The 12,561-nt window shown below is 40.2% G+C and overlaps 1 protein-coding gene across 6 annotated transcripts in view; it reads left to right on the plus strand.

Moving 5' to 3' along the window:
* RRM1 (ribonucleotide reductase catalytic subunit M1) overlaps positions 1 to 12,561 on the plus strand; it is a 50,073-nt gene that overhangs the window by 24,665 nt on the left and 12,847 nt on the right. For all 6 annotated transcript variants that reach the window (XR_002830660.1, XM_006094517.3, XM_023758714.1 and 3 more), the window contains 7 exons: positions 119 to 260; positions 2,957 to 3,040; positions 4,725 to 4,886; positions 5,261 to 5,340; positions 6,010 to 6,211; positions 8,633 to 8,782; positions 9,317 to 9,538. Coding sequence is in view for 5 of the 6 variants with exons in the window: in XM_006094517.3 (XP_006094579.1) it covers positions 119 to 260; positions 2,957 to 3,040; positions 4,725 to 4,886; positions 5,261 to 5,340; positions 6,010 to 6,211; positions 8,633 to 8,782; positions 9,317 to 9,538 (1,042 nt within the window). In the remaining variant the exon portion in view is untranslated. The remainder of the gene's footprint in view (positions 1 to 118; positions 261 to 2,956; positions 3,041 to 4,724; positions 4,887 to 5,260; positions 5,341 to 6,009; positions 6,212 to 8,632; positions 8,783 to 9,316; positions 9,539 to 12,561) is intronic.

Here is a 12,561-nt window from a genome sequence, read left to right on the forward strand (position 1 = left end):
TAGTAATTTTGTAAACTTCAAATCTTTTATTTGCCTAACTTACTGTCTTTGGATTATGTAGTTATTTCTGTGACTCTGCTTCATTTCCTTCATAAGTTGTGACTTCTTTCCCCTATAGCTGTTTCCTTCTGAGTATGAAAGATGATAGTATTGAAGGCATTTATGACACACTAAAGCAGTGTGCATTGATTTCCAAGTCTGCTGGGGGAATTGGTGTTGCTGTGAGCTGTATTCGAGCTACTGGCAGCTACATTGCTGGGGTAAGCTTCTATTGTATGATTAAAAATGTATAGACTAGAGAAATTCAAGTCCATAAGCAACCAAGCTTATGGTTGAGAGGGCATATGCTGAGGCTTGGTAAATCTAAGTCTGTTAGTTACTGGCTGATTGTGTGACTTGGAATGAGTCATTTCACTGCTTGTGACTTCATTTTCATCTGTCTTATTAAAGGTTTAGTATAGATGATCTCTAGGATCCTTTTTATCTGAGATTTTGATTTATTTTATATTTTAGATTTCTGGTTTATCTATATACTAGAGGCCCGGTGCACGAAATTCATGCATGGGGGAGGGGTCCCCTCAGCCCAGCATGCACCCTCTCCAATCCGGTACATCCCTCTCACAATCTGGGACCGCTGGCTCCTAACTGCTCACCTGCCTGCCTGCCTGATTTCCCCTAACTGTCCCCACCCCCTGCCAGCCTGATCACCCCTAACCACCTCTGCCTGCCTGCCTGCCCCTAACTGCCTCTCCTGCCAGCCTAATCACCCCTAACCGCCTCTGCCTGCCGGCCTGATCACCCCTAACTGCCACCCGTACAGGCCTGGTTGCTCCTAATTTCGTCCCCCCACACTGGCCTGGTTGCCACCAAATGCCTCCCTCGCCAGCCTGGTTGCCCCTAATTGCCCCCCACTCCTCGCTGGCCTGGCCGCTCCTTCCTGCCAGCCTGGTCGCCCCCAACTGCCACCCCTGCCAGCCTGGTCACCTTATTCAGCCTGCTGCTCAGTTGTTTGGTTGTCCCTCACTAACCCCCCTGCTGGTCTGGTTGCCCCACGCAGCCTGCTGTTCAGTCTTTGGTCATCCCTCACTAACCCCCCCTGCTGGCCTGGTCGCCTTACTCAGCCTGCTGTTCAGTTGTTTGGTCATCCCTCACTAACCCCCCTGCTGACCTGGTCACCCAACGCAGCCTGCTGTTCTGTCGTCCGTCTGGTTGTTTCGGTCATGATGACCCTGGCTTTTTATATATTAGGATATAATAGCCTAAACAACTGTTATGACCGAATGACCAGAACAACTGGTCGACCAGTCGCTATGACGTGCACTGACCACCAGGGAGCTGCCCCCACCCCACCCCCGGTGATCAGTGCACTCTCACAGCCAACCTTCCACGGGGGTCCCCCCCACACCTGGCCGGCCAACCTCCCACAGCCACTTTCCACTCCCCACCGGCCAACCTCTGTGGCCCCTTCCCCCCGGCCGGCCAAGCTCCCGGGGTCCCTCCCCCCAGCTGGCCAACCTCCTGGGGTTCCTCCCCCTGACTGGCTGGCCCCCCAATAGGCCTTGATTGCTAGCCAGGCCGAGGGACCCCACCTGTGCACAAATTTGTGCACCGGGCCTCTAGTTTTATAATAATAGCAGCTGTCATTTATTGATTGCTTACTGTGTACTAAGTCTGTTATAAAAAGTTTTACATGAACTACTCATTTAATTCTTACTACAGCTACAACCTTATGACATAGATAATATTACAAACACATGGTAGGAACTTTATGCCTTACACTAACTTTGTGGGTGTAGGGCCTACAGGCACTATTGTATTCACTTAACAAGTGAAGAAGCTAAGGCTTAGAAAGTTAAATTACTTCCAGAGATTAGTCATTTAATATGTGATAGAGCCAGGATTAAGTTTTAAACATCGACATTCTGTGATGTAAATTCAAGCATTGCTACTTCACTTTTCCTTGGGAGTCAAGATAATGATTTTAAGTAAGACCCGGATTTAAATCCTATTTCCACTACTTACTAGTAGTGCCAAGTGCAAGTTACTTTACATCTTTGTGTTTGTTTCTTCATTTGTAATCTGAAGAAAATATCTAATTCTATAGAATAAAGATACAGAGTCCAGAAGGAAACCACTCCATGTGGTGTTTTGGAGGTGCTGCGATATATCCAGTACTTTTACATAATAGGGTGAGCCATTGCTCGTTTATCTTTCTAGACCAGTGATGGCGAACCTATGACACGCGTGTCAGAGGTGACACGCAAACTCATTTTTTTGGTTGATTTTTCTTTGTTAAATGGCATTTAAATATATAAAGTAAATATCAAAAATATAAATCTTTGTTTTACTATGGCTGCAAATATCAAAAAATTTCTATATGTGACACAGCACCAGAGTTAAATTAGGGTTTTTCAAAATGCTGACACGCTGAGCTCAAAAGGTTCGCCATAACTGTTCTAGACTGTTCAAAGGCTTGCCATGGGTTAGAAGGATTATTTTTGAAATTTGATGAGGTTTATTCTAGTCTTAGGAGTCTATATTTTCTTACCTTCATTCCAGAATCCATTTATTGCTGAGAATCTCTATTTACTTGTTTATTGTCTTGATTTACCCATTGCATATAATTCTTATTGTAAGTTGCCTTGAATTCTTTGGAGAATAAATATTTATAAGGTGTGGAATTTATCCTGATATTGGATTCTTTTGACTTGTATTTATTATGTCTAATTGTAAATTAGAGATACTGTGAAATAACTTTGTATATAATTATAATTTATTCAATAATTTGTTGATTTTATTGGGCATTATATTTTCAAAGCAGAGGTAAAATGGAGAGCATGTAAAACTTTATAGACTAGGAAAGAGTATTTTGTTCATTCTTTAGTCATTTTGTTATTTTTCTTGCTGAGCCCCCTTTTTCTCCCCCAGATGCCTTTATTCTCAGTCTCTCTTTCAGACTAACGGCAATTCCAATGGCCTTGTACCAATGCTGAGAGTATATAACAATACAGCTCGATATGTGGATCAAGGTGGGAACAAGGTATGCTCTGTCACTTGAAAGTACTGGAAATCAGAACTAAAAACTATTAGCCATGCATGCTTATCATAAGATGATTCATTGTGTGTTTCTAACTGCCTTTTTTTAAGTTTTAAAATCAGTTTAATGAGTATGATTTACTTTAAAGTGAACATACTTGAAATGTACATTTTGGTGGGTTTTAACTATGTAATTACCATACATATAGGCATTACCCCCAAATTTTTCCTCCTGCACCTTTATATCAATCACCCCTATCCTTCCTGCTCATACATACTGGCTCCAGACAGCCAATGATCTAGTCAGCAACTTTTTTACATGATAGTTTATTTGCAGACAACTGCTAAAGTTGTGACTTATATTAATACTTAATCTTGAAAAGGAGTTGTCATATATCTTCTAAGTTTTTCTTTAAAGAAACAAAACTCTGGTTCATCTGGCATGGCTCAGTGGTTAGGTGTTGACCTATGAACCAGGAGGTCACCATCTGATTTCTGCTCAGGGCACACGCCCTGGTTGTGGGCTCGATCCCCAATGTGGGACATGCAGGAGACAGCCAATCAATGATTCTCTCTCATCATTGATGTTCCTTATCTCTCTCCTTTCATTTCTGAAATCAATGAAAATATCTTTTAAAAAAATAAACAAAATTCTGCATTATTTTATAGAGGTAAAAGTAAAATTGAGAAGATTGGGTTGTTTAATATTATCAGCAGGATAGTTTGTAACATGAGCCTGCATCTCATGGATATGTAGGCATACTAATCATCTCTTAGTTTATGAACTTCTCTCTGGTGTACTTAAAAAAAAAAATCTAGCCCTGGCCGGTTTGGCTCAGTGGATAGAGCGTCGGCCTGCGGACTCAGGGGTCCCGGGTTCGATTCTGGTCAAGGGCATGTACCTTGGTTGCGGGCACATACCCAGTAGGGAGTGTGCAGGAGGCAGCTGATCGATGTTTTCCTTTCATCGATGTTTCTAACTCTCTATCCCTCTCCCTTCCTCTCTGTAAAAAATCAATAAAATATATTTTTTAAAAAAATCTAGCCCAGCTGGTATAGCTCAGCAATTGAACATTGACCCAGGAACCAAGAGGCTGCCGGTTGGATTCCTGGTCAGGGCACATGCCCGGGTTGTGGACTTGATCCCCTGTGGGGTGCATGCAGATGGCAGCCCATCGATGATGTTTCTCTCTCATTGATGTTTCTATCTCTCTATCCCTCTCCCTTCTTCTTTCTCTAAAAAAAATCAATAAAAACATTTTTAAAAATAATTTTAAAAAATCTATAGGGACCTTGATAAGACATAGCACCTTTTTGACTTAGTAAAAGCACAACCTATTATTGTCAAAGTTAAAGTGATTTTCTTTGGGCTTTATGCATGTTAGATAGTGTAAAGTGAGCTGCAGAACAACTGAAGAGGAAGCTCCATCTCTAGTTCACTGTATCACTTTGGACAAGTTATTTAATCTTTCTTTCCACATTTTCTTTATGTCAAATACTCTTTTTTTACACTTGGTATTATAAGAAAAATATTACTAATTTATATTCTTATAGGACTTTTATTTGTATTATCTCATTTAATTCATTAATTGCAGTGAAGATCCAAGGAGTTATAAAAGTGCTTTGGAAAATATGAAGTTTCTTTGTTTCATTCTGATTCTGAAAAGATTGATGATTGTTTACCTTAGCGACCTGGAGCATTTGCTATTTACCTGGAGCCTTGGCATTTAGACATCTTTGAGTTTCTTGATTTAAAGAAGAACACAGGAAAGGAAGAACAGCGTGCCAGGGACCTTTTCTTTGCCCTTTGGATTCCAGATCTCTTCATGAAACGAGTGGAGACTAATCAGGTGAGAGATGGATACCTGTTAGTAATAATTACTTGATTCACATAAGCTTTTTCTTTAATCATCTTAAATCATGCTTAGGAATAGTCTACCCATGGGTTTTGCTACAGAAGGTATTTTGAACAAGTTAAGAGGTGTCATTCCTGCTTTCCTGGGTTTTTATTTTCCAAAGTAGATGCTGTCTGACCTATATGCTTAAAATTGTATACAAACAGGCAGAACTAGATATTTGGACCTGAGCCTAAAGTGGTTATTTCTATAGCAGATTTCCCATACAGTCTATGAAAGACACCCTATGCATTATAGTGTTTCTAATGGATTATGTATGGTTGCTTATTTGAAGTTTCTCATGTGTGATACTGTTCTTCCCTTTGTAGGACTGGTCTTTAATGTGTCCAAATGAGTGTCCTGGTCTGGATGAGGTTTGGGGAGAGGAATTTGAGAAGCTATATGAAAGGTATGGGAAAAATAGGAAAGTAATAATGTTTTACATGTTTTTCTCTTATTTGGGGATCCACATTTCAAAACAATATCTTTCATTAGCCAGTTTCTAGGAATATTTGGAAGCATCTAGGAGAGAATATGACTAGTAATTTTATTTTGGTCAGCTTTACTTATTGAATCTTTACCAAAATTTTGGTTTCTGTTTTCTTTCTTAAAACTTTGGGACATCTAATATTTGCTTGAGTTTTTGATGCTTTTAAAAATGAAGGCAGTGAGTTAGCAGGGTTATTTTGCTTTGTCATATAGTACATTTGATAAATTTGTATTGCATACAGGAATCAGAATCAACTAGGACAGTACATGTCATTAACTAATAGCACAATGGTACTACTTTTGCACAAAAGCACAATTTGACTATTTTAGGTTTTGTTCTTTTTATTCTGGAAGGTGGTGTTGATTTAGTGGGTTTGGGTTGTATTTGAAGAGATTTAAAATTGCCTGGCTTTCTTCACTGGCGCTAGTGAGAGTACAATAAATGTCATATTCCTTATTTTTTTCCTTAGCTATGTTTAGTAAAAAAATTTGCATTTTTACAATATTATATTTCAGTGCCTTTCTTCATGTTATCTGTAATAAAGGTTTTCTTAGGGACTGTTAAAGCAATATTAGCTTTGTCTTTCAGTTATGAGAAACAGGGTCGTGTTCGCAAAGTTGTAAAAGCTCAACAGCTTTGGTATGCGATTATTGAGTCTCAGACAGAGACAGGTACCCCATACATGCTCTACAAAGATTCCTGTAACCGGAAGAGCAATCAGCAGAACCTGGGAACAATCAAATGCAGCAACCTGTGCACAGAAATAGTAGAATATACCAGCAAAGATGAGGTAGGTAGAAAAATTTCTGCCTAAATCTACTACTGAGAGGTGAATTTTAGGAAGTGAAGTTAATTATTTGTGAATCCCTCACTTGATTTCACTTGAGATGGGTGAAGGGAAATTTTATAGCTTATTGGTAAGCAGAAGGGCACCAAAATAGCAGTTACACAGGAAAGAAGAGGTGTGATCTGTGCCCTTGAATATCTTTTAGTCTAAGCCATTTAGAAGTCAGTCACCTGCTTCTTACACACATGTTGTTGTAATACTCTTTACTTGAGGGAAATAGTAATGTACAGTCATGGTAGTTTAGGACAAACACAAAAATGTGTTAGGATGCTCTTTCAGTTTAAAGTATGTAAACTTGTAGAGAATCCTTTCAGTGATGGTGAGAGAAAATTCTAATCTCAAATCTTTAAGGTGATTCACTGAAGAGACAAGGCCAGAATGGAGATATAGATTTAGTTAAAAAAAAAAAAAAAGTTTATGGAAAAGCTTCCATTTGGGAAGAAAGGTCTGTATGACAGATCAGAGATATGGATTGGTTTTATGCAATGAGTGTCAAATTTGTTTTGATGTAGCAAATACATTAAAGTTTGGTATTGGTAGAGATGATTTTGGCAGGGGAAAAGAGTTAGTAGGTGAAAGCTGGAATGTATCATAGGCCTGTGTAGGTTTCAGAAAGGAAAATAGCATTAAAATGGTGGGATGAGAAGGATAGATTTTACTTCTGTTATAGAAAAGAGGTTTGTGGTTAGATTAAAGAGATTGTTGTAGTAGTTGGATGACAGCTTTTTGGATACTGGATATAAACTATGAAAATGAGGAGGAAGGAGCAGAACACAAATTGTAGGACCTAAAAAAATACCATGACAAAAGAAAAGTCAGGGAGAAAATGGTGAGTTAAACATGCTATGTGTAAAGCACTGTATTAAGTGTTTTGGGAATATAAATGAATATGGCTCTGCCTCTGCCCCCTGGAAACTTATAATTCAGTTGGAGGAAATTGACATATACTAAAATAATTACACAAGATAGATTATATTATAGACTGCAAGAAAACTCTTCCAAATTACACATGCCCACCTCACCCTCTGACAAAGAAATTTGTTAAAAATATGGACAAACATGGATTCACCCCTTTTTTTTAATCCTCACCCAAGAATATTTTTTCCATTGATTTTCATACAGTGGAAGGGATGGAGGAGGGGTGAGACAGAGAGGGAGGGAGAGAAAGACAGAGACAGACATTGATGTGAGAGAGACACATCAATTGGTTGCCTCCTTCACGTGCCCCAACCAGAGCCAGGGATCAAACCTGCAACCAAGATATATGCCCTTGACTGGGAATCGAACCCACAACGCTTCAGTCGGCAGGCTGACATTCACCACTGAGCCAAACCAGCCAGGGATGCCTCAGGATTTTTGCTGTTAATACTCTTTCTCCCCACATAGGCACATGGCTTGCTTTTTAACTTTTTCTGTTCTTTGTCCATATGTCATGTTCTCATTGAGGTCTTTCTGGACAACTCTATTTTAAAATGGCATTCCTTCCATTCTTATCCCCAGGACTCTTATCTTCTTTTTTTGTCTTATTTTCTCTCTCTAGCATTTAATAGACTTACATGATTTGAGCTATGTTTTGAAAATGGGTGCTTTGGCAACAAGTATAGAATTGAGTAAGTATGAAGGGCACAAGGGAGTCTAGGTGAGAGGCATTGAGGTTTTGGATTAGGATAGTCATAATAAAAATGGAAACGAAAGTATTTTAATTCAACATTATTAAGCTTACTGTATGCCAGATGTGTCGCCCATACTAAAAATATATGGATAAGATATGATCCCGACCTTTGAAATGTCATTACCTAGTATAGTGAGTGTAATGGGAGAATCACCTGAAGAGCTTTTCCAAAATTCATCAACTTGGATCCTCTGTTGTTAAGGATTTGTCAGAATCTCAGTGAGGGTGAGGTGGGCATGTGTAATTTGGAAGAGTTTTCTTGCAGTGATCGAAATGTTCTGTATCTGGTGGCTGTGGGACACTTAAAATGTTACTAGTGCAGCTGAAAAAACTGAATTTTAAATTTCATTTACGTTTGATTACATGTGGTTAGTGATTGTTGTATTGGACAGGGCACATCTACTCAGATATACATAAAAAATTATAACACAATGTGATATAAGGGGTAATAGAGCCATGTACTATGGAACACAGGATTTTTTCCTCATCTTACCTATTCACTGGTGCATGTTATAACTCATGTGAATAAATACTGGGATTTAGAAATGAACTGATGAGTGATGAAGAGGGAGAAGTAAAAGATAAACATGAAAAATTTTAATGGTAGAGTGTTAGAGGCTTATATGGTAGTGTTATCCACAGAGAGGAAATAAAAATTTTGTGATTCTTGACTCTTTTTCTTTACATTCCAGGTTGCAGTTTGTAACTTGGCTTCCCTGGCCCTGAATATGTATGTCACATCAGAACACACATATGACTTTAAGAAGCTGGCTGAAGTCACCAAAGTCGTTGTCCGAAATTTGAATAAGATTATTGATATTAACTACTACCCTATCCCAGAGGTATGAATAGATATCTCTGCTTATTGATAATTATTGAAATTCAACGTGAAGGGAGTTTATCACAGTCTGCTTGCCAGGCATCTACACTAATAAAAGACAAAGATGCTAATTGACCATAACTTCGCTATGCCCACCAGCCAATCAGAGCGACTATATGCAAGTTAACCCAGCCAAGATGGCGGTTAATTTGTGTATACCGGCTGGGAACGAAGACTGAAGACAATGTAGAAGGAAGTGGAGTGCTGCAGAAGGGAGCAAAGTAGAGGCGGTGGAGGCGGGAGTGAAGCAAGCCGGGCGGTGGAGGCGGGAGCAAAGCCCGCCTCAGCGGGTTTCGCTCCCTTCTCTGCTTCTCTCCAGTCGCAGGAAGCCCTATTCTTGCAGGAATCTTCCTGCAACGGGCCTCTAGTCATTTAAATAGTTATTATTGGAATGGTGTGAGAAAACAGATAAAAAGAGTGTATGTCATTTGGTACAGAATGTTGCTTTTTTCTGTTCAGTAATGTCTCTTTCTTCTCTAAACCTATTGGCATAAAGGCATACTTATCAAATAAACGTCATCGCCCTATTGGAATTGGGGTACAAGGTCTGGCAGATGCTTTTATTCTGATGAGGTATCCTTTTGAGAGTCCAGAGGCCCAGTTATTGAATAAGCAAATCTTTGAAACCATTTATTATGGAGCCTTGGAAGCCAGCTGTGATCTGGCCAAGGAACATGGCCCATATGAAACCTACGAGGGCTCTCCAGTCAGCAAAGGAGTAAGTATATAGATAAAATTTTCTTCTTTTTTCTCATTCTGCAGGCCACCCTCCCTGTGCACTGCTGGGCACGGTCTGTGTGTTTGCCCCACCCTCTATCGGGTGTCCCCTCCATCTGCTATACTCTCCACCCACGGTTCCTTCTGCGCAAGTCTTATCCTCTAAGGCGTCTCTGACCATGAGGAAGCAGGCCAAATTGCAAGCCTCTGGGACATCATGGGTGCTACTGTAGCCCACATGCCTTGCAAGTGTGGTGCATATGTGCATGGCCAGGAAACGCCTGTCAGGTTGAATAAAATTTTTGCCTGTGAGTTCCTATAGTAGGCTAAATGGTAGCCCTCAAAAAGATAAGCTTATAGCATAACTAGGCACAAAATTTGTGCATGGGTAGGGTCCCTAGGCCTAGCCGGGGATCAGGGCCGATTGGGGCCTTCCTTCCCTGGCTGCCGGCTACTGGCTGGGGCCTTCATTCTGCACTGCCCCCTGATGGTCAGCACACGTCATAGAGAGTGACTGAATTCCCAGTCTTCCGGTCAAACTTTGTGTATTAGCCTTTTATATATATATAGATTCCTAGAAATGTGAATGTTCTGTTATTTTGTTTTATAGATATAATTAAGGACTTTGTAGATATAATTAAGGACTTTGAGATAAGGTTATCCTGGATTTTTCAGATAGGCCCTAAGTCCACTGACAGTTGTCTTTATAAGAGACACAGAAAAGAAGAGGAGGCAATATGACCATGGATGCAGAAATTGGCGTGATGCAGTCACAACCCAGGAATGCTGATAGCCACTAGAAACTGAAAAAGGCAAAGAACATAATCTCTAGAGCCTCTGGAAGGAGCTCAGTCCTCCCAAAAATATGTTGATTTGGGTTTCTGGCCTCCAGAACTATGAGAAAATATTTCTCATTTTATGCCACCAAATTGTGGTAATTTATAAAACCAGCCTTCAGAGACTAATATGGTACTTTTGTCCTCTGGAGTAAAACAGGTGTTCTGTTTTAGAACTAGTTATTGCTTAAATGACTTAAGAAGAATGCTATCTATATTCATTTTCTAATGCTAACCTTATTGAATTGAAACAATATACATTCAAGACAGGCTGTGCCAGATCAAAATGACAGAGTATGTAAGCTCTGTGCTCACCTCCTGCCATAATCACACCAAAATTACAACTAAATTATAGAACAACCATCACTGAGAACACCTAAAGACTAGCTGAAAAGAATTCCTATAGCTAAGGATATAAAGAAGAAGACATGTTGAGACTGATGGGAAGGGTGTAGATGTGGACCAGGCAGGTCTTACAACCATCAGCACACCTTGTAGCTCTTGCTAAGCGGCCCTAGCCCAGCACAAGTGACATCCAGTCTCAACTTGCATTGTCACTTTTATCAGGTGCTACATAGTGGCAGCCAGTTGTGGCCTGTAACATAACTTCAACTAATTGGTCACAAGCCCAGCACAAGTGACAGGTGGCCTCAGTTCACATTGTACCAACCAAAGGGTTCCAAGAATGACCCCACAAGTAGCATTCAGTATCGGTTTGCAGTGTAGCCTCTTCCAAGTGCCTCCTAACCCAGTGAAAGCAACAACCAATTGCAGATCACTTGCAGCTTTTACCAAGAGGTCCCAAGCCTGGCAAAAGCTGACCTTGGCCTGCACCAGAGCCCCTCCCAAGAGGCTCCAGGACCAACAAACCTGATGGCTGACTTCAGACCACATTAGAGCACCTCCCAACCAGCTCCACAAATGAGACACCCAAAGGACAGACTCAGCTGGCACCAGAGACCTGCTAAAGCAACTTCTGCTCTATGGGGTCAGCCCCAAACAACAGCTTGTCTACTGTAGTCCCAGCCAGTTAGCATGAGGATCAGCCCCACCCACTGACATGCCAACAGCAGTTGAAGCTCAACTACAAGAGGAGGCCATACATGACCCACCTGGCTCAGGTGACCAGGGAGACTGGATCACTGAGCTCCACAGAACACTACATAAAGCCACTCTGTCAATACCGGGAGACATAGCAACTCTACCTAATACATAGAAACAAGCAAAGGGAGTCAGGCAAAATGACACAAGGACCATGCTCCAAGTATGGGACAAAACTCCAAAAAAAGGAAACAAGGAATCTACCAGGTACAGAGTTTAAAACACTAGTTATAAGGATGCCCAATGAACTTAAGAATAGATGAACTCAGTGAAAACAGAACCAGTCAGAAAGGAAAAATGCAATGATTGAAATGATGAATTTATTCAAGGGAATCAGCAAATTATATGAAACAGGATTGAATCAGTCTGGAAGGCTAGGTAGTGGAAACAATCCAACAGGACAGCAAAAAGAAAATAATTTTAAAATAAGGATGGTTTAAGGTACCTCTGGGAGAACATCAAGTGTTCCAAGATTCATATCATAGGTGTACCAGAAGAGAGAGTAAAGGAATTGTAAACCTAATTGAAGAAATAATGACTGAAAACTTCCCTAACCTGGGGGAAGAAATAGACAAGTCCAGGAAGCTTAGAGTCCCAAAGAAGATGAACCCAGAAGTCCACACCAAGACACAGCATAATTAAAATGGCAAAGGTTAAATACAAAGAAAGAATCTTAAAAGCGATAAAAGAAAAGCAGTTAGTTGCCTACAAGGGAGCTCCCATAATACTGTCAGTTGATTTCTCAGCAGAAACATTGCAAGCCAGAGGAAATACTCAAAGTGATGAAGAGCAAGGACCTACAACCAAGATTACCCAGCAAAGCTATCATTTAGAATTAAAGAAAAGATAAACTGTTTCCCAAGCAAGAAAAAGCTAAAGAAGCTCATCACTATCAAACTAGAATTACAAGGAATGCTGAAGGTTCTGCTTAAAAAAAATAAAACAGTACGCAGGTTCCTCAGAATAAAAATAGAACTATCATATGACCCAGTAATTTCACTTCTAGATATTTACCTGAAGAAATCCAAAACACTAATTCAAAGAGGCATATGTACCCCTATATTCATTGCAGTATTATTTGCAATAG

The sequence above is a fragment of the Myotis lucifugus genome, unplaced genomic scaffold (assembly GCF_000147115.1).
Source record: "Myotis lucifugus unplaced genomic scaffold, Myoluc2.0 scaffold_138, whole genome shotgun sequence".
NCBI classification, from domain to species: Eukaryota; Metazoa; Chordata; class Mammalia; order Chiroptera; family Vespertilionidae; genus Myotis; species Myotis lucifugus.